Source organism: Microtus pennsylvanicus, chromosome 14 (genome assembly GCF_037038515.1).
Source record: "Microtus pennsylvanicus isolate mMicPen1 chromosome 14, mMicPen1.hap1, whole genome shotgun sequence".
NCBI lineage: Eukaryota > Metazoa > Chordata > Mammalia > Rodentia > Cricetidae > Microtus > Microtus pennsylvanicus.
In genome coordinates this window covers 13,925,966-13,947,942 of record NC_134592.1, presented here as the reverse complement: position 1 = coordinate 13,947,942, position 21,977 = coordinate 13,925,966, and the positions used below count along the sequence as shown (strand labels likewise).

Here is a 21,977-nt window from a genome sequence, read left to right as displayed (position 1 = left end):
GAGGGTTTAAAAAGGAGAGAGATTGAGAGAGAGAGAGAGAGAGAGAGAGAGAGAGAGAGAGAGAGAGAGAGAGAGAGAGAGAGAGAGAGAGAAATTTAAGACAGCTTTTTGCTGTTTGTGGGTTGCGCGCCGCAAAGAAATTGTCCTGACTCAGCAGCAGGAAAAAACTGGCTGTTTTAAAATGCTGGCTTTCTGGGCTGTGCCACCATTGCGATCTCTGTCTGGCTTCTGCAGCAGACAGAGCTTTTGAATGGAGCATTTGGAATAATGTGCTACGGCTTGGTTGATGGCAATGTGGACTGCTGTGTGTCTGGAACTGTGTGTGGCTCAGGGACACCAAATGGCTCTGAGGCAGGAGCTGCTCGGCTCCGCCATGATGAACTGTGCTGGTCTCAGGCAGGAACTACCGTAATTACCGTAAAAAACAGCGAAGTTAAGGTTTAGACTGGGCAGGACACAGGCGGTACCGTATTACCTGTACATGGTGCAACTTAAGTTTTTAAAAACTGCTTAACATTTTAAAATAGAAATGCTCCTGGATAGTAAAAATATTACAGATTCACAATAAAACAGATTCAGACATAACAGACCTCAATGAGTCACACTGTTGGATGAATGTACGTAGGCTTGAGAGATAGAAGAAAAAGAATATAGAGAATAAAGTTAATGGTTTAAAAAAAAAAGGTAAAGTCTTTAAAGAGACAGAGTACAGATAGTTAAGAGATTAAAAGAAATGAAAAATAAGCCACGTAAAAATGGAAAATTCACAGAAAGTCTGGATTATGTACATTGTGTTTTCTTTAAAATTTTTGACTGTGAAGGAGCTAAGTACAGAGAGACATTTCATTACATGGGCTGCCAAGCTAAACCAGAATGGATATAAGGGTATTATGATTTCAAAATTTGGGTCTAAGGATATGATGCTTTGGAAAGGGTCTTCTTTTGTTTTCACAGAGGACCAGACCCTGTGGATTTCTTCTATTCCAATTTGGTATGATAGACCACGCCCTCCTGAAAGGTTGCTGTAACACCCTCAAAAAATTACTTCGCTCAACTGCCAACTGAGATGACCCTGGCACACAGGGTTATACCATGAAAGACTTAATTAACGACGCCCCCATTCAGCAGGAAGCAGTTTGGAGAGAAAAAACTGCGCCCATGTTCCCAAAATATTGTTTATAAATGTTCTTTTACATTTAAAGGGGGAAATGATATAGGTATGAATAATTTGCATTGGTATGGATTTTAAGGTCAATTTTGCTATATGTATATGTATTTCTGCTCTTGATTAAGGTATTGTGATTGTGTAGTTCATTTAAAAATGTACTGTATAATTAAGAAATATAGGTTGTTAATGGATAATCATCGATAATAGTAAAGCTTGTAGTCATGTTACTTAGATTTTCTAGATATATACAGATATATTTCAGATAGGCATTCTTCATATCTCTCAAAGGCTACAGAATATGGCATTTAAAATATTTTAATAACTTAGGACTTTTCATGACAATGAGACACTCTGCTCCTGGCAGCACCAATCTACTTCAAGAGGAAGATGGGCATCGAAGAGGATCCTTATGGAGTTTGATAGCCATTTGGACAAGAAACTGCTCTTGCCTGGACTATTGCATAAACTGGACACAGAGAACCCGCAGAGAGAGGACTACTGAACTTGCCTAAGGTGAGATGATCTTTCGGGGTTCCTGATTCATGAAAGAGTCTGCAAGACATTCTGCAGGACACAACAGAAAGTGACTGAACTGACTTTGGATTTTCCTGCTTTCTGGAAATGTCTGCTGGATACCATGGGCCTGAAGGCTGAAGATGGATGCCCCAACGGTACAGAGGAACTTTGGGTGACTGTCCAGGCAGTGAGATGTCTCTGTCATTTCTAGAGTTTTAAAAGTTGCTTTTTTCTTGTTTGCTTAGGTAGTATTGTATCTTTCTGGAGTCTTTGATGGAGTTGAAGAATGGATAGGTAGTTATAGTTTTCCATTGTTATGATAAAAGATAAAATAGATATAAATATTGTAACTGTGATTCTTGCTTAATAACTGTTTTGCTATATGTAATTTTATTATGTTAAAGTTAAAGCCTTTCGTTTTTGTTTAAACAGAAAAAGGGGAAATGATGTGGGAATGATTTCTTATTAATAAAGAAACTGCCTAGACCCATTTGATAGGCCAACCCTTAGGTAGGCGGAGTAAACAGAATGGAATGCTGGGAGAAAGAAGCTGAGTCAAGGAGTCGCCATGGTTCTCCCACTCCAGACAGACGCAGGTTAAGATCATTCCTGGTAAGCCAGCTTGTGGGCTACACAGATTAATAGAAATGGGTTAGATCAATATGTAAAAGCTAGCCAATAAGAAACTGAAACTAATGGGTCAGGCAGTGTTTAAAAGAATACAGTTTCCGTGTAATTATTTCGGGTAAAGCTAGCCGTTCAGGCGGCCGGGTGCGGGGACTCAGCCCGCCGCTCCTACTACTACAGTGGCTGTCTCTAGAATCCACTCATCTCCACTCCACAGAGCAGACTTACAGGCCGTGGGAAGTGAGGATGTAGGCAAGACAAACAGGGAACGCTGAGTGAGCAGCTCACCAAAATTAGTTTCTCAGAAATGCCAGAAACATTTGGAGATGTCAACAGCCTCACTTCACCAGCTAGTGACTTTCTAGCCAGATTCTGCTCTTTGTATGCCACACATCACCAATCCCAACTTCTATCACGAGAAGCTGAGTTACCAAACCCAGAACAAATGCTGTTCATTCTACAGGGCGAGAAGGCCATCACGGGCATACCCTACTTTTGCTGTGAGTGTATATACACATGAATGCCTTTGTTGGAGCAGAAGCCAGTGTTGCTCACTCTCTAAGTGGAAGGGACCACTGTCTCTACTCCTCTCCCATGTCGACCAACCTATGCCGTCCTGCCTGCATTACTGAGCCCTTCGTCAGGATCCTTGACAGACTTACTTCAGGGGATTCAGACCCAGACAATACTTAGTGCAGTCTCAAGCTCCCTGGTCCCTTCTCCAGGCTTCTTCAGCCCATCTGGGAGGGATTTCTGGACACATCAAGCCTGATGGCCAGGACTTCACAGAACTCCATCTTTACCCTAAAGGTAGGCAAGCCAGGTGGCCACCTGAATCACCCCACCCTACCCAGCCCCCTGAAGCTGCCTTTATGATCCTTGGGGAAGAGTGGAAACATGGACTTTAGCACAGGCCTGATACCCAGTCCTTCTCTACATCTTGCTCATCACAGGCCCTTGAGCCCTTAGCTGAAGTCCTTGAAGCCAATGCAGGCTCCACTGCAGGACTGATGATCCCAGGGCAGCTCAAAGAATTCCCCACGTATTCCACAGAGCCCATTACAGGTTCCCTGGCAGATAAGAGAAGCCTACAGATGCTCACATTAGTGGGACGGAAGCTACTCAGCTTGTCAGGTTTTGTATCAATTCTACAAGTTGATTCTGTGCTTTCTAGACTTGAGAATTTAAAACCTGATACGTGCATGCCCATATGTTCAAAAGGTAAGAATTATGGCTTCCTTTCTATCAGCAAGAACCAGGTATAGCACAAAGATCTGCCAAGGAGCAGCTATTGAGGAACTTTTCTAAAATGCTTATGACATTAACTTCACTGAAGAAGCCTGGAGAAGGATAGGTGGCTCTCTAGGTGTGTACACACACACACACACACACACACACACACACACACACGATGTACACATAAGCGATTACTGGTTGACTGTACTTTACAAATTACAAAGAAACAAAAATAAACAAGCAGCCCTGACAGAATATTCCCAAATTGCTGTTCGCTTTTACTATAAAGGAACATGTGAGTGTGTACTTAGAATGCTACCCTGTGAAAGTGGTAAGGGCATGAACATGCTAACTGCTGGTAAAATGTTCTAAGAAATCTGAAAAGAAACTACATCTTATCCACTTTAGCTGCTCTCAGTCTGGTGATCCCTCTTCATGTTAGCACCTTTCAAAATGTCAAAAACTTAAACTAATAAACTTTTCACTTAACCAACAATGCTGGAAATGTGTTCTAAGGATCTGGAAGTGAACATTCTGTCCACTTTGTTCCAGAATTATCAAACCCAATAAGGAACATGTCAAATACATCACAGACAATCCAAGAGTTGGAACACATCAATCATCATGGTAGGACCTCAGCAGAGAACACCACTATTATAAGGTATTAAAAGACAATTATGCCATTTCTCAGAACATGAAGCGCAACTTGAAGACAATCTTATTAAAATACACAACTCATGGGCTTCCCTATGGGAGGACAACCTTCCAAGACTACTACTGCGACAACTTGCTTGTTCACACTGCATTAAGTAACAACATTAAAACAAAAAAGATAAAAAGACACAAAGTGAACAGACCATAACTTTATTGGCTACAATTATTAAAAAGAAAAATGAAAACAAAACAAACAACTAAAGGTAACTGTGATCCATAAGGTGCTGACCGCAGACCTACAGTGACAGCCGTGTGCATGAACTACGTGTCTTTAAAAAGCTGCAGCATGTGATGGCCATGGTTCATTGTCAGCAGAACTGTCAGTCTGACTTCACCTTCGTCATTTCCCTTTATTTACAGCAAAGGCAGCCGTGTTCTTCCCATTCACCTCTGCACTTTTGCTACAGAACCAGCAGAGCTGAGGTGAATTCTGAGGGCATTTGTAACATTTAAACTGTCTGTGGTTGTTCTTCAAAGAAAACTGAATAAGAATAAAATAATGATTAAACTAATATATGCAAGTTAGTTTGAGGTGATCATTTTCCCTGCTAGTGGATAGCACACGGTCTCCATGCCAGACACACAACTTTTACAATCATTTTAACTATTCTTGGTCTTAAACATATCTTTAAAATGTCTGGTGTACAATATAAAATACAAAATTTATTGAGAAATAATTAAATTCCAGAAAAGTAATCAGCAGGTGGGAACTATAGGTTCTTGGACGTCGTTAAATCAAGCACAGAGGAGACACACAAAACCCGAGTACCCCTGCAGACACGACATCAGCTAAGGACGAGGATATAGGCTCAGCTCAGGTCCATGAAATAAAGGTGCAAGGCCTCGGTTTGCTTGAGTAACTTTGTGCAGAAGGATTAGACGCCTTCACGGAGCAGGGAATAGTTTTAAATCAACAGGCCCCTACAAGCAAACCGGGTGGTTGTGGGTTTTTGGCTGTTCTCGGTGCTCTGCAGTCACACAGGAACTGAAGAGTAGAACAAAGCAGCCTCAAATCCCTGCTAACTAGACAGCACGTCTGCATCTTTCTGAGGGCAGGCGACTGTCAGAAAAATACAAACATCCGTATTTTAAAGGATAATTATAGGAGTGCTAGCTAGAGGTCATTCTAAATTTAATCATTTCACATAATACAAAAAAAAAAAAAAGAAATGTAACCAAAACATTTTAAAAGCATAATTAAGTGTTCAGTCAAAAATTTCTGCCATGCTTTCACCTTACAAATAGAAAAAGAAAACGCCACAGACGTAATAATATTTAAGTTGTGCAAGTGTGTGACAAGGCTGCAGGCATCACAGTATCTTCTCAAATTTGAAAATCAGAACTGCAGCAAGGCCCAACCATGTCCCTTCCTCTAGATTAACCCTGGAAGAAGGTAGAGCATACCGAGCACTGTCCTTGCCTGTGCAGCACGGGCAGAACAGAGGACAGAGCCACGTAAGACGTAGCATGGCTAGGACTGTAAAGCCACAAAGGAGCAGCAGGAAGACCTTCTGCAGCTGCCTCCTCAGTGGACCTCACCAGCCGTTCCAGGCACTGGCCATCTTCTCTGCCTCAGATCTGCTACACCGGCAGAGGAGGAACACTAAGTCATTAAGCCAGGTGAGAGCAACTTTTCTCTGAAATGCAAAGCCTTTCAACCAGGGAAACCGGGGGCAAACGCCACAACCCAGAAGCGTTCCTGATCATCATGTGTCTAACTCATACTTTTTATTTTTTCAACTTGGTCTCTGGGTGAATCACAGAATGCTTCAAACTGTGAGTCATATTAATTATCAGGTACGTTCATCTAACAAGGAAGAAAAAAAGGAAAACAGCCCAAGTTTGCTGTTGATAAAACATTCTGAATAGTGGAGGAAGTCTGAGCCCTGAGAATGGATGATCTAATCATATCCGACTCTGAACTTTTTAATATTAACAAAAAAATACTCTGCTTATGGTCACAAAATATATTGAGGCATTTTTCTACCACCAGGAATCGGAACTGTGAAACAATCTGATTTTGGTGCTAGGATAAAAGAGCATTCCATGGCACAGGGATAAATGCATGAGTCACAATGCAGAGAATCAGGTAGTTTATAAATTACCAAGAGACTATGATAGGACAACAAACTCCACCTCCCCAAGCCCCACCCCCTTACTATCTAACTGTCAAAGTTATAGCTACAACATTCAAAAGATCACCTGGTTTGAACTTGCTATGATGTCTTGCATTAAGAATTGTGTGGGGAGTGGGGGTATTTTAAATCAAATCAATAACTACAATCTCAATCAGAATCAAATATTTAAAACAAGTCACCCAAATTAATTTCCTCAAAAAAACTCACTTAATAATTTAAATCCCAATTTAAGTTTAAGACTAGTGCCAACAAATGATCCTGGAGAAACTCACTATCCCCTTCACTTGAGGTTCCTCAGAAAGTGGGTCCGACAGCTTCTGTGTGTTCACACACACACACATATACACAGGTATCTCGTGGGTGGATGGTGCACAGCAAAACCAATGGTAATTTAAACCTAAGTGCAGCATTACATGAAGCATCAGCCTCAGAAGGATGTGTGGAAGTAAGAGCCACCCTGGCTCAGCCTGCTGAAACTTCAAGCATAATAGGGCAAATTGCAGCAAACTTCTACCATGTCGGTGGGAGGGCATGACCAACCCATAGAGCATTTTAAAAATGGAAATCAAGAGGTATTATAGTCACAGTGCAAAAATTAAACTTCAAGCATGATACATAAACATAGCACCAACTGGGAAAATGCACGCAAAAGGAGGGTAACTGAGGTGTGTGAATGAAGAGTGCCTACAGCCTTACCAAGAAGCTCCAGGAATGCCTAAAAAGCTTTAGTTCCTTTTATTCTGAGATGGAACTAATGACCTAGTTTATCGAAACTAGTGACTTCCACCCCAGGTGTGTCAGTCCTGGCAGTCCACCTCAATGCTGACCCCAAGCATAAATGGCACAGCTTTGGTGATGCTGGCAACACTGCAGGCACAGTCGGAACATGGACAGGAGCAGGTGTGCTGCTCTGCCACTCTAAATGAGGCTCAGCTCCATTACAAACCTGCAGCATCTATGGGTGTACTGCGTCTCAGGGTCCTTTTGTTAAAACAACAATCAACTGGGCAAGAATTTCCACCACTAGGACTACCTGACAGGAAGGTCTGAGGAAAACTGGGCACCTAGTCACATGCCCCGTCTATAATGATGTTTTAAACTCCAAACTACTCACCCTGCTTTGAGAATGTCTTTAGTGTATATACACGTGCGACAGAAATCCTACCTGCAATCGTTCTATTGCAAGTACCCTAGTGAGCTGTGTCACCCCATCTCATCTAATGCATAATAAGATAAAGGAAAAGCAAAACAATCTGTTCCCAAAAGACCAAAGAGTAAGAAAACTATCAAGTCTCTACTTTTAAGGCAAGAACCCTCTCTATGCAGCACTATGTAGCTTCAGAAAACCTGGGCTTGACTCATCAACAGCCAACACTGACTCAAATCTGTCCCTTACTATTAAGTGCAACAGAGCCCGGGAGTCTGCTCTGCACCCAACAACACTGGTGATTCTGTCACAGCTATGCTGTCCTGCTGGGCTCGACAACTGCTGCAGGATAGGCACTAGTATTGAGGGACTGCAAGGCCAGAGGACTCTACCCAGTTCTAGGGACTTCTAGAGGGTCAAGCTCCATGGCCTCTTAACACCAAGCAAAGTCAACAGAAATTAAATGCAAAAACCAAAACAACAACAACAAAAAAAAAACCCGTCAAAATGATTTCAAAACTTGCTAAATGCCGGCATTAAAGCACTCTTGTGATTTAAACAGAGCAGAAGTGGGGAAAGAAGACAAGATTGTGTTTGCGCAAAAAACTAAAACTACAATTAGTTCCAAAAAGTTTATACACATATTAAATGTTTTATTCTGTTATCTATCTTGTTATCAAACTTTAAATTCTGCCTTCAATACTCTGCTCCATGTCAACTCTGAATCATCGTTTCGATGTGTTTCTGTGATTTTGGTTCACCGTCTTGCTGTCTGCACATCTGGAGGCTTCAGCTGTTAGGAACCTGAGGCTGGTTAGCTTTGAGGCTGCGGAGGGCTCTTCTTGCTGCAGCAGACTTTGCGATCCTATAACTCCGGCCGACACCTTTAAATTTCCCCTTTCCCACCACTTCCACGGTGACTCTGACCTTCCCATCGTAAGTTCTCTCCGCTGGGCTGCAAAAACCAGACAGTTTGAATTAGAAGTCAGAGGTATTTGTTATTATTGTCAGTCAGCACCTCTAGCCCTCTCGGGCTGAGCATCCCTCCTATAAGCTGACTGTGCACCAGGCTTATTGCACAACCAACACAGGCTCTTTCCTCCTTCATTCAGCTTTGCTTTAGAAAAAAAAAAAAAAAAAAAAGGAAAAGCGTGGCCAATCAGACCAAAACTGGAAACTGGGTGACAGAACGTCTGTGCAGACGGTCTCAGAGTCAGTAGTTATGGTTTCTTAAGAACTCTCGTTTTTAGTTACATTAGTTTTTCAAGCACATTTCCTTCTTACCTAAACTTGGCGGTTTCTGGTTCCATCTCAAGCAATTCTCTCACTGGAGAACGGGGCACGTTTGCAGAAAATTTTTCTATAATCAAAATGAAAGATTTTGTGACCAAAGACCCTATAAGCATTTTAAACAATGTTTCCACATACTCCAAGGGAAAAGAGCCAGCACTGTACCTATTAGCGGCCGCATCATTGGGTAGTACACCTGCCAGACAACCTCCAGAGACATCCCACTGTCCATATAGATGGCACCAGCGAGAGACTCAAAAATGTCCCCCATGGCCTTGGGGACTTCGATATCTTCTTCTTTCTCCTCATCCTCCTCGGATCTCCTAAGCTATTGAAGAGAAGAAACTTGTCAGGAAAAAAGGCTCACTGGTTTTTCTCGGCTGACTTTTGATATTTAACAAGAGGAGCCAGGACCTACGGCATGCCTACTTCATGGCAGTGGGAAACCCCAAACCATCTTATCAAAAAGGAAGAGAGGGAGGGAGGGAGGGAGGGAGGGAGGGAGGGAGGGAGGGAGGGAGGGAGGGAGGAAGGGAAAGAAAAAAGAAAAAAAGGAAAGAAAAGTGACAGGTAACTGATGCCCAGCAAAGGAAAAAACACTTCTAAATTAAAACAGAATTTAAGTTTAACACAGAAACTAGAAGTTAATTGTTTTAAAATCATCTGTAACCAAACAACTGCCTTTATTAGAACACCTTTCTCTGAGTGTCCAGCAGGGGCAACAGTGCAGGGAGGAGGGTAGAGACTGCTGCTTTGGGGGCAGAGAAATCCTTTCTGAAGCCCTTTCCCTCCAGGTTCCCTGTCACAAAAACATGAACATACACTCACTATGGTAGCAGAGCTGACACAACATATACTTGGATCAGCGGACTAAAACCTTCCCTATGTAAAGGCCACAATGTAACTAACTGAATCTACAAGCCCGTGAATCATACTCATACTCAAAATGTCTTAACTAACACTACTTGACTGGCCCGTCAAAAAGATTATTTAAAGAAAGCAGCCATCTCAAGTTGAGTGTACCTCAAGTCATGATGCCAGTTGGTACTCAGAAATGCACAGCACATCAAGTGAAAGGTAAGATTCAGTGTGCAGCACACCAGCATCTCCACATACATTAAGTCTGGACACATTAGCAATGGCATATCGCCAAATGGTAAAGCTGACTATATGAGGACCACATAATTTTATTTTTCTTTTCTTTTTTTGTTTACTTGTATTTTCTAAGAATAACAGCAAAGCACAAATTATTGTGGAAGAAAAGAACAACGGAAAATTTTAATTTGTATACAAATTATTGAATATGTTCAAAAGCTGGCTTCTCTAAGATGCCCATTACTCATATACCATGGCTCTGGGATATAAAGAAAATTTCAGACTGGCAGGTTTAATTCTCTCTCTTTACAGCTAAGAAAGCTAAGGGCCAGAAAGATAAAGACTTCTTTAAGAAAAAACAACTCAGTGAGGAAAGCCAGATGCTATGTGTGTCAAGCATGCTACTTCTACACATGTTGATACAGACAAAGGGCAGTAAAAGAATGAAGAAAAACTAACAGAGCCAATACACCTCACTGGCATAAAAACAGAACCTGAATTTTAGTAAAGTCCTTAAACTTAAAGCTTAAGTAACTGTAAAGAATTTAACTAGAAATGTACATGGATGGTTCCTCTCATCACCTCACTACTGGCTGAGTTCTGGAAGAGACTGCAAACAGAGGCAAAGTGGGGAGCATAAGCCCTGCCCTGGCTGCGAGGTTTTCACCCTTAGACTCTCTATGTTCAATTGCAAAAGATGTAGTAAAACTTAAAAGTCAAAACAGTAAGCTGAGAATAAAGCCCTGGACTAGAATGAAGTTCCTTGGCCACCGGGTGCAAAGGGGAACGAGCAGCTGCGCAGTATCCTTGCCTACAGAGCCAGAGCAGTGCAGCATGCACACATTTGAGCAAGGCAGCACTGATATCCCAGCGCCCAAAGTTTACAAACAAGAGGTGCCATTTCAAACAATGTGAAGTGTACATTTGTGAGGCTTACCTGGGAGGCTACCAAATATTCCTGACCCATTTAGAAAAGACAGGAACAGATCATCCTGTGATGTCAGAGAAGCAAAGACCACTTTGGGGCATGGGAGGAGGTGCACTTCTACAACTTTCTATGCCTGTTGTAGGAGTCTCACTCAAGTGTAACTGAGACCCAGGCTCCTTGCCTGAATGACCACTTGGTCCATGGAGTGGGCAGCCAAGTCTCAAAGGCCTACCTGAGTGAGGCAAGTCATTCTCAGTTCTGCTTGGAGATCCCACAGCATCTGGGCAACCTGGCCCTGGCCTGTAACTATCCCTCTGGACAGCCATGAATCAGAGCTCAAACTGCCCAAACTCAAAGTTGGCTGCTTCCCTCAGCACTGAGTTCACAGTTTAAACAGCACTAACCTCAGAGTCCATCCCTTGCATCTCATTCTTCTCAAGTTGAAACTGCACAAAGTCGTCAATGACATGAAAGAGCTCGGGAGAGACAGCTTTAAAGTACTTGTGGTAGTCATACTTCACAGCCAATGAAGCAAAGATGGTGTTGTTGACCAGGGCAGAGCGCAGGTCAGTCAGGACCCCTGGGGAATGCTGCCGTGGGTCTTCATAAAGGTGCTTGGTTATGAGGTAGTCCAAAATCGCATCTCCCAGGAATTCTAAGCGCTGGTAACAATCTGCGCAGAGATCCAAAGTGCAACGGTGAGCCTGCATGAGCACATGCACTTTCTGCATACTCTGCGTGGGAGCAGATGAAAAAGTTGCAGTCCCAGACTCCTTTTGAGACTTCTACCGAGAAACATTTTCATTTACCTTCCTCAATGAAATTATTGGACACATACTCGCTAATGCACCCTGAAGTCGAGTTTTAAAGGCAACTGAAAGCATATTTCTTATATAAAAGTTGGGTCATATAATCTTCAAGTGCTCAAATATTATGCTTGTTTTGGAGAGAGAAAAGACACTTTGTAGACACAATCAGTCATAGCACCTTTTTCCTTGGGCACTGTATTAGCCAGACAGGCACTGGGCATCACTCCTGAGTCTCTAACATGGTGGCATCTCAGTAAAGTCACACATGGCATAATACCTTCTGGGCATTGCCATTGAGGCAGTGTGTCATCCACACTCTGCAATGTGTGCTAAGTGTCTAATTCCTTGGCATTTTAAGGTTATATGGCACATGAAAGAACAACAGGGAAACATGACTCTTCAACTCTAACTAGACATACTAAACCTGACACAAGGGACTCAGAAAGAAGAACTGTGTACCGGAGCAAAACCCCTAAACAAAAAGGGTTGCTTGTCAAACTGAAAAAGCTACCAGTGCTGACCAGTGCCCCGATTTCCACAGAGCCATTAAAAGAATCCACTGAGCTGAGAAAACGAGGCTGGGACAGAGTGACTTGTTCCAGAGTACCTACTGGGTGAAGAGCCAAGCCGTGTTGGAATTCAGGACTCACAATTTCCATCAAAGTATTTTCCTCTCCACACAGAAAAGTAGCTTTATTTTAGAACTCCACTTTCACGGTTTATTTTTTTTTTTTTTGTAAATGGTCTTAACTACAGAGTTTTTACTATCCAAACTATAAGCTCTTTATTTTGCTTTAATATATTTGATAATCTTACACCAAAGGCAAAATAAAAACTTTATCTGGGTCCACAAGCTGAAGCAAACTGGTTCTGGGGACTTACTCTCTTAGATATTAGCAAACTACCAAATAAAGGAGATAACCACAGCACAATGGGAAATAACGAGTTCTTCCTATAGAATAGTTCTATTTAATCGTCTCATCTTTAGATTTAAAAAGGCTAGAAAAGAGGAGCCTTTTTGTCTAGGAACAACAAAAAGATGTGGAAATAGATCTTAACTATATAAATAAATCAAGAAGTTAAAGCAGCAATGAATAAGCCCAAGAAAGGTACTTAGGTAGGAAAAGATAAGAAACAGCAAAATCCCGGGCTTCAGTTTCTAAGCATGCAGCATGTGAGATCCCATGTGTGAGAGGATATAGTGCCCCACTCCAACTGTCACAGTCACCAAGCATGCCTACTCCCCAGAGACGGGAAACATAAAGAGCTCTGCTTTATGTGACTTCCTCCCCCGGCCATGCATACTGAGCGCTAAGACTGCATGCATATATCTTATTTGTGCACGGCCAGAACAATGCACCACACACAAATTCTCCTTACCAGTGATAGTGTTGTAGTGGTAGGAGGCATGTGTAAAAGCCTGCAGAAGGTAAGCCTTATTCTTGAATCTGTAGTTGATTTTCTTCTCAAAATTTTCAAACCCAGAAATCAGGTGGTTCAGGGTTTTCTCTGCATCTGGATGGTCAAACATACACCTTGGTGGGATCTTCAGGCAGCCGTACTCCAAGTCTTTCCCTGCAGAGGAACGTGGGCTGGCTGCAGCGGCAGCACAGCTCCCTGAAAGGCTCTTTTGTTGGCTGCTGAAGTTCTCCTGAGCAGGGTACAGGGCCTTTTCCCGGCTGGTCCTTTTGATGACTGGGAGTACCTTCAGTCCCAGCGAACAGAGGAAAAGCTGAGCAGCCCTCTCGCCACAGCTGGTTAAATAACAGCCCAGCAGGGCCTCCACACAATCTGCTATGCTTTTGTCAGCAATGCACTGCTCCGTGTGCAAGTCGTAAGAAATGGACTGCTTCCCTGTGTCAACGCCACAGTTTTCTTCTGATGGATTCCAGAAACCTACCACAAAGTCATCCTCTTCAACGGCTTTGCTAGGATCCAGATAGCACATTGCATCCCAAGAGCTGTAGTCAAAATCCTCAATGTCTGAGGAAAACGGCATACTGCCTAAGGAGGACTTTTTGGGCATTTTCCATTCATAAGCAGAATCAGAGGTTGTAAAAGGAGAAAGAGAAATTTTCTTCACAAAGGCTCCTGACCCCATTAACATGCTGTCTATAAACTGTATGTGCTCCTGATCATACTCCAGGAAGTCGTCTTCATATTCAGCCTCCTCCTTGGGAGCCCTCCACGTCAGGTCCTCCTCCTCACAGTCCTCACCTAGTTTGCCATTAGCCAGCAAACAGTCTTTTGTCTGAAACGGGGAACAGGAAAGGAGGAGAGAAAGAGCTGCTGTTTTTTAAAGGTTTTGAAACTCAATAAAAGCAAGGGTTATGGATAATTTCAAATGACAACCACAAATACTAAAAGGCAACTTTAAAAAATCATGGCCATTTGTTTTCAATTAACATAAAATAAGTTATTTAATCATATAAACAAAGTCAAACATGCTCTTTGGATGCTCATTTTCTACGTTATAAAATGACCTTTATCCAGTATAAATCTGTAAGTGAAGAATTCTGAGCATGGATAAAATTAAAATTGTGTCCACCATGCAAAAATGTCAACTGAGTAGCCTAACTCTGCAAGGACAGAGCCCTTGTGTGCCAATCAGAGGCCTTCCACTTAGCTGACAGAGTCTGAAAATATGGTAGGTAGCCTTTCAAACCAACAAAATTAAATTCCAGATGTAGAAAGAGTATTATCTTTTCAACTATGAGCATAATAAAAAAACAGACAAAATTATTTTTTAAAACCATTAAAAACTGTAGGAGGGTTTGTAATATTTTTTTTTCCTCTACTTCCACTTCAAATCAAGAAACATTTGCTACAATATAAAATTAAACTGCTTTGCTTAAAAAAAATGAATGGGACCACTCAAAGAGGGGATAAATTTGTGAAATTATTTTTTACCCTCTATTCTGAGCTGTGGTACTAAGACCAACAGATCATAGCAGACTGACAAAATAGAAGAAAATTTAGGCTAACATGAAACATAACAATCCCATTTCTGTCAAAAAAAATCTTTGCTAATTCCAATTTCTTTGGCAAAAGCTTATTTGTGAATGACAACCTTAATAATGAGCTACAATTCAGCAGTGATGTAACCTTTTGGCAACGCTAAAAAGATACCCAATTTCTGCTGTACGATAAACACCAACTCTCGCAGGAAGAGCCACCACCACTTTACTTGGGGGCAAACACGGAACAATAAGCTTCAACTTTGATTGGGACAATTTTCCAGAGTATTCTGACAAAACACTTTCAAACTATTTCCCAAGTGTTTTTAAAAGAGGCATATATTTTATTTTAAACCAGACTCAAGATATAGAAACTCTGTATTTGCCTGAAAAAATAAAATGACAGTGAGTCTAGCCCTGTAATCACATAGAGTCCACTGCTTTAAGAAATACACCAAAAATCCTTTTGAAAAATAAAAAATAAACTATCAACAGGACTGAAGGGATGGCTCAGAGATTAAGAACACTGGTTACTCTTCCAGAGGACCTGGGTTCAGTTCCCGGTGCCAACACGGCAGTTCATAACTATTTGTAACTCCAGCACCAGGTGATCAACACCCTCTTCTGGCTTCCACAGTATCAGCATCTACTAGATGCATATACATACATGTAGGCAAAACACTCAGTCAGTGGCAAACCTCAGCAAATTACCTGTCAGAACCTTTCTACTTCTCCAAGACAAAAATGAGAGGCTTTGACTATATTTTGCTTCTGTTTTGTTTGTGACAGGATTTCACTATGTAGCCTCAGGTGGTTTGGAATTCACACTGGGCTGGGCTCAAACTCAGAGATCCACCTGCCTCTGCATCCCAAGTGGAAAAAAAGTACATACTACTACATAAGCTTTATTATTTGTATAAGACAAAATGGGCCAAATTTAAATTATTCAGTTTGAGATTTTCGATTGCAAAGTTTCTCTGTAAACTGTTGTGTTTCTGTAACATGGTGGACTGTCTTTTGTACCCCTGGCACCATGTACTCTTCATCCTCACAAAGAGGGGGTATACTTAAGATGAAAGCCTGAGCCATATTGTTAGTGTGCACTAAGACCCAACATGCTGAGTCAGCAGAAAAGGCCAGGAACCAGAAGTCCATGTTGTAGCATGTAACTCAGGAAAGCCCTGATGTGTCCCTGTTACCTGAAGAGTCAAATACATGGACAGAAAAGGTCTGTTGACTGTTTTGTTTTTTCTTTCAGAAATGAGGCATTTTTTTCCTAAGGTTCAAAATCAATACATTTTTCTACTAAGGTATATGTGTATATACATAATTATGTATGTAAGTATATGTGTATTTATTCTAAATTAGTAACAAATGTCATCCTCTGACCTAACTTGAATTAAAATATTCTCTTAATGCTTTTACTAAGTTGCATTTCTGTGACAAGTCAAATCCTACTTGAGTTACAAATACACTCAGTAAACAGGCCTACATCAGAACAGCCTCCCAGAACATGCCACTACAGATGCTTAGGACTTAGTGGGATAAAAATGCACCAAACAAGACATGGAGATGCTGCTATTTAGAAACCTGTAAAAGAAATGGTGTTATCATTATCAGCCTAAAGTAAAAATGAAATAACAGGAGTACATTTATCATCAATACAAAATAAATCTGGCAAGCAGAGTTGCCTGAACAGATGGTAACTTCAAAGAAGTATAAGACAGTTCTTTCCCAGTCACAAGTCCAGGGCACAGAGTCCTCCCAGCTGCCCCCTGGTGGCCTTTGGGACAAGACAAAGGAAGCTGCAGCTGCTAAAGAGATGAGTCTTAAGTCTCTGGCAAGACAAATTATTCACAGTACTTCAACCTTCCCATATGGTGATCTGGTGTCCAGTCTGCAAGAGGAAACAGTGCCAAGCTAGCCCAGCACTGCACAAGCTATTCTGCGCTGAAGTGAATTCTTCCAGACGCAGCCTGCAGGTTACAGGTCATTGTGAAGTCATTTCAACAAATACGGAGACACTGTAACATGAGAGTACAGGGAACCTGAGAGGGTTCTGATTTTATTTTTAAGTGGAAACATAAAAAAATTTTATCCCTTTGGAAAAGGTAATAGAAATTACACTCCACTAAAATCAACACTATTTCTAAAGTCACAGTCAGTCTACAACACATAAAATACCTACTACATTGCAAAGTGCAGCAGTAGAAAGGAAACAACAAAAACGTCTTCAGTCAACAAAAACAAAAAAGCTCCTTATTGAGTGCTTACCATTTCATCCTTTTCCCATTTATCTGCGTTACTTTTGTCTTGATTTACCACATAACCAGGAGGAAGCCAATTCACAGGAGGATCAAATATCGACACTACCATGCGGCTGGGCAGCCCCTTCTTCTTGCCAAGGCGATACAGGTTACAGTTGCTGACCTTCGGTAAAAAAGAGTCACAAATGTTTACCCATAAATGGCCTTGGCTGGAAAACATGCATACCATTACATTTTATGCTTATGTTCTTTGTAATGTACAACTGGTCACCAAATAAAAGTGTTACTACCTATTTATAACAACAACTTGAAATTTTCAAGAATTGGATATCCTTTGGTGTCATCAAATAAATATTCAATAAAAAATAGAGTCACAAAAATCTAATGTATACAAATTCCCTTCCTTATAAACAAGTCAAAAAAAGTTCAATCTCAAAGTTTTAAAGCCCAGATTGATAATATGAAATGCAAAATGGTAAGTGGAATTGAGAGCAGAAGATGTCAACACATTATAACTCAAGACGTCATGCTATTCTTAATGAGTAAAGGGAAGGATATCATGTTATAACATGAGAACTGTCACTGCACAAAGTAACTTTATATCTCTGGAATCTAAGCACCAATACAACTCTAAACCAAACATTCTCAAATACTGTTCTTTTGTTATGGGTAGCATTTCAAGACACTAGAGTAAAAGGCACTAAAGAACATTTGTTGTACAGTACAAATGAGGCAGCTTTATTATCCTTCCTCGAGTCCACTTGCTTTTTCTAATGGCTCTACCACATCCCTAATTTACTTAAAACATGATATTTTTGTCTAGTTTTCACTTGGAGACTAGGGTCATTCAATCTCATTTCTAGTCTCTAAAAACATATTGGAACACTCTAAGAGCCCTATCCATATAACTCAAGTACTACTTAGCCAGCATGTACCCACAATTAGCACTGGCTAGACAGTCTTGTAGAAAGTAGGCAAAGCAACAGAGAAGCAGTCCTTGACATGCATACAGACTGGCACACAGCTCTACCAGGGAACATCACTGCCAAAGCACTTACCAGCTGTCTATAAAGGAGCCAACAGACATAAATGCTGGTTTTCTTTTCCATGCTATACAAGAGCACCCCAAGAGGAATAGGGCAATAAGGGCCCAGAGAGGGAAAACATTCCAAGTCAGAAGAAATGCTCAGTGGATGGAAAAGATATAACTAAGGACCTGATGTGAGGCAAAATTCAAGACAGAAGCAGCAGGTGGCAATGAGGAAGATCACAGGAAGCTTGAGCAAGGACACAGGCTATGCAGTGAACATGAGGCTTGTCTTAAGAATGGCGAGCAAGAGCCTGGTCAGGTTCTGTCTGCAAGAGCATCCTGAACACCTTAACACCACGCAGAGGAAACAATAATTACTTCTGCAAGAAATTAGGTCAAAGGGCTCTGAACAGATGAATGGATAAAGTTTTGAAAGGTTAAAGTAGTTTCTTTCTTGCTTAATAGGGTCTAGTATTCTTACTTCAAATGCCTTCATAACTGTGATCTTCCTGTAAGCAGCCGAGAGCTTCAGGACTCAATTCTAGTTTCTAAGCATTCTTCCAGTCCCTGTACCATAAGGTCTAATGCCTAAGTCTGCCTGATGCCTCACTCTGTCTTTCTCACAACACCTGACAATGCCACTATCTACTATCTGCAAGCTGTCACAGTTGCCAGAGCATTGCATTCATGGTCTGTCTTAAGCTCACTATGAAGCCCCCTAGTATGTGCCCCTAGTCTCAGAAATACTCCTAAATATCCGGGACTAATGAATAACCTCACACAAGCTAATACCACAATCTGGACATCAGTTTCTTCATCTGCAAAATGGTGGCACATCTAACTGCAAGAGAACTGCAGAGATTAAGTGTTGCTTGTAAGATATCCAAATGTCTGGTGCTCAGAGCAAGCTGCCATAACTGTGACAGGCAAGGAGGTCCATTGCTATACTGTTAGTTCAATCCCAGATCTGCTCCCTACTGCAACTTGGATAAGTTAGCCTCTCCAGCCTCACTGTCCTTCTTGCCTATCAAAAGGGGATAAAAATATGCAGTTCTCAACCAAGCAGTGGTGGTACACACTTTTAATTCCAGCACTTGGGAGGCAGAGGCAGGCAGATCTCTGTGAGTTCAAAGCTAGCCTGGTCTTCAGAGCAAGTTCCAGGACAGACTGCAAAGCTACAGAGAAACCCTGTCTCAAAAAACAAAACAAAGCAAAACAAAAGCAAACAAAACCATGCACTTCTCTAGGCTATAAGAAAAACTTAAACTAATTAGAAAAATTAGCATTTCTCTCTCTACCCTTACATTTTCTCTTAGGAGCTAGAATAGTCTGGTAGCATAAGCAGGTTGTTGGACTCAAATAATTATCTCTGAAATTACTACTCACCGCAATCCTGTTCTTTCAGCCATTTCTGTTCTGTTCTGCTTTTGGCTTGGCTGTGTGCTTCAGCCCACACTACAGCCTGTACTGCATTAATCTCTTTCATGATCCCTGTGCTAATAGTATTGTCTCCTTGCTCAAACTTCCTCAAGTAAGCACACCATGCACAAGCTCCTGACATAAAGTTGGGCCTTTTCTCACATCCGCCCTCAGCTACTTTCCCAGTCCCCACTGTTACTGCCTTTCTTTACTGAGTGCTACCACACTCTACAGATGCAGCTTTGCTTTATAAGGTTTCCCACGAGTACCTTCTCTGACTCACAAGTGACATTCCATCCTACTTAATGTTAGGTCATTAACAGCTTTGTAAATTGTCAGAGTTTTGCTTTATATTATATGACCATTGAAAGATTTTAGCTTAATTACCATTTTTTACACTAAGCTTATGAACTAAGGCTGAAAATCTATCTCAATGGGTAAAGTGCAAGCATGAACACCTGAGTTAAATCCCTGGCACCAACATACAAGTCAAGCACAGTGGTGCTATCTTACCCCGGTGAGGGTGCGGGTAGGGGCAACCACACAAGGTGGGCAGAACCCAAGGCTAATTGGTTCTGAATTGTTGGCTAATTTAGCTGAATCGGTGAGCTCCAAGTTCTATGAGAGACCCTGCCTCAAAAAATAAGGTGTTCACTTATTGACACCCGAGATAGACCTGCAGCCTGAACAGATACATAGGAGAGCATACGTGTATGCTTATGCACACATGTACACACAGGGAAATAAAAAGAACTTACTCTTTCTCAGGATTGTGGAAAAACTGCTCAAGACTAGGGGCTCCCCTATCTACACTAGCTAAAGCCTAATGTTCTTCCCTTGCCTAGCTACCTGAAACTTGGAAGAAATGCAACTCCTGGAATGACTTTACATTACTCACATGCACATACTTGTTTACCAAAGCACTCTCATAACAAAAGGCTTCAGTTGAAGCTGAAGCACAAGCCCCTGAACAGTAACTCTGCCTATTTCTACCTCCCCCCTACCCTGACAAGGATCTAAGAGTTCTACCCATTTGCACAGAGGTTTATTTAACCTGAACTTCTATCAAATGAGAAGGTTATCAGCCAGCCCCACAGCCTAGGTGTATACAGCCATCATGCCACTTACTGGGCAATGCCCCATGGGCATTGGCCCTAATATACTAGAGCAAGCAGCAGCTGCACTGACTTATGGAGAAATCTCCACGGGTAACTTGCCCCATTTTCAGGCACACTGAAGAAGCAACAGCTCAGAGTAAGAACCGTCCCTTACCTTTTTGCTTCTCATGTATGAAAGGCGGCCCTCATGAGCATCAGGGTAAGTGCAAAAGAGATATGTGGTGATAGCATGCTTTAAAAAGGAGTCACCAAGCATCTCAAGCCGCTCCAGGTTAAACCCATCGCTAGCATTTGACAGTGTCAAAGCCTGAAGAATCAGTCCAGGATTGGGACCAAGAGTCCTTGAGGAGTACCCAACAGAAGGGCTCTGCTCAGAGTCCATCCTGTCCTTGAATACATTAACAGCATTCATCATGGCAGGCATCGTGGACACCGCGGGGCTTCCATCTGAGGTAGATGTGTTAGCGTTTCCATCAAGGTATTTATTACTCAGTAGAGTACATTCATTGCTGGGCTTGGGCTGGTTCTCATAATTGTATAAATTCTGAATGGAATATGAGGTAGTTGGTTGTACAGGTATTTCCTGCTTGAAGTAATTCAGCTGATTTCCTTGGCAAAAGTCTCTGTTAACTAAATTATAACTGCCATTGGCAAGATTTTTGTTGTAAGTAAGACCATTAATTGCTGTAAGATCCGTTGAAACTTCAATCTGGAGCTTCCCAGGTGACTCAGCAGGTAGCCTTCTGCAGTTCACAGACATTTGGTCATGGTTTTCTAAGGAGGTTCTAGTAGCACCTTGATGTGCAGCATTTTCAGGGACTATAATTGTGCTGTGCTTACAGTAATTATCATTTTCAGCCAACGAGGAGTTACAGGTTGAGATGAAAGACTTGCTATCAATAGATTTTTTCCACCCGAAGTCTAAGTTAGGGTATCTGTAAAGACATTTTTATAACTTTCTATTGATTCTTCAGAAGGGTAAGCTCAGAAGAGCAGCATTTTGGGTTAAAAACAAAGCAACTCTTAAAGTCCTCCTACTTAAGAAGAATAACACATTTTCAAGCTTAAATGAACACAACTAGGGATTATACACACATTCAACTATAATGCAGAACAGTTTGCTCTTTGACCTCTGCTTTATGCACCCACAGTAGCGGGGACTGAGAGAATCCAAGATGGAGGTTCCTGCAGAACCTGGAACCACAGACTTTGTGAGTAGAACCTCAAGCTTTCTGCTTAACCAAGTGAGCAGCTTCAAGCAACTTACAAATTCTGTCTGGGCCTCAACTTCTGCACTCGGAAATGTGGCCAATACATCCTACTCAGGACAGGCCACAGAATACAATGAGTTGGTCATGCTATTTAAACTAGTGTCTCTACTGAACCAATTACTCAACTATTATAATGTGACTATTATGTTTAAGTTCTTTCAATCCCAAAATTAATTTGAGTGATTAAGTCAAAAATTTCTTTGGTATACAGAACTTTACTAGTAGGGAAGACATGATAAAGATAAGA

At 41.5% G+C, this 21,977-nt stretch overlaps 1 protein-coding gene across 7 annotated transcripts in view; it reads right to left on the bottom strand.

Moving 5' to 3' along the window:
- Nucleotides 1–4,395: 4,395 nt before the first annotated feature.
- Nucleotides 4,396–21,977, bottom strand: part of Dicer1 (dicer 1, ribonuclease III) — a 69,221-nt gene continuing 51,639 nt past the window's right edge. For 6 of the 7 annotated variants that reach the window (XM_075948469.1, XM_075948465.1, XM_075948467.1 and 3 more), the window contains 7 exons: nucleotides 20,614–21,394; nucleotides 16,900–17,055; nucleotides 13,049–13,919; nucleotides 11,264–11,532; nucleotides 9,002–9,164; nucleotides 8,831–8,906; nucleotides 4,396–8,501 (listed from right to left, as the gene is read on the bottom strand). In XM_075948469.1, coding sequence (XP_075804584.1) covers nucleotides 8,336–8,501; nucleotides 8,831–8,906; nucleotides 9,002–9,164; nucleotides 11,264–11,532; nucleotides 13,049–13,919; nucleotides 16,900–17,055; nucleotides 20,614–21,394 — 2,482 coding nt within the window. In that variant the 3' untranslated portion in view covers nucleotides 4,396–8,335. Of the gene's footprint in view, nucleotides 8,502–8,830; nucleotides 8,907–9,001; nucleotides 9,165–11,263; nucleotides 11,594–13,048; nucleotides 13,920–16,899; nucleotides 17,056–20,613; nucleotides 21,395–21,977 lie in introns of all 7 variants that reach the window. The other variant, XR_012907761.1, reaches the window with a different exon arrangement.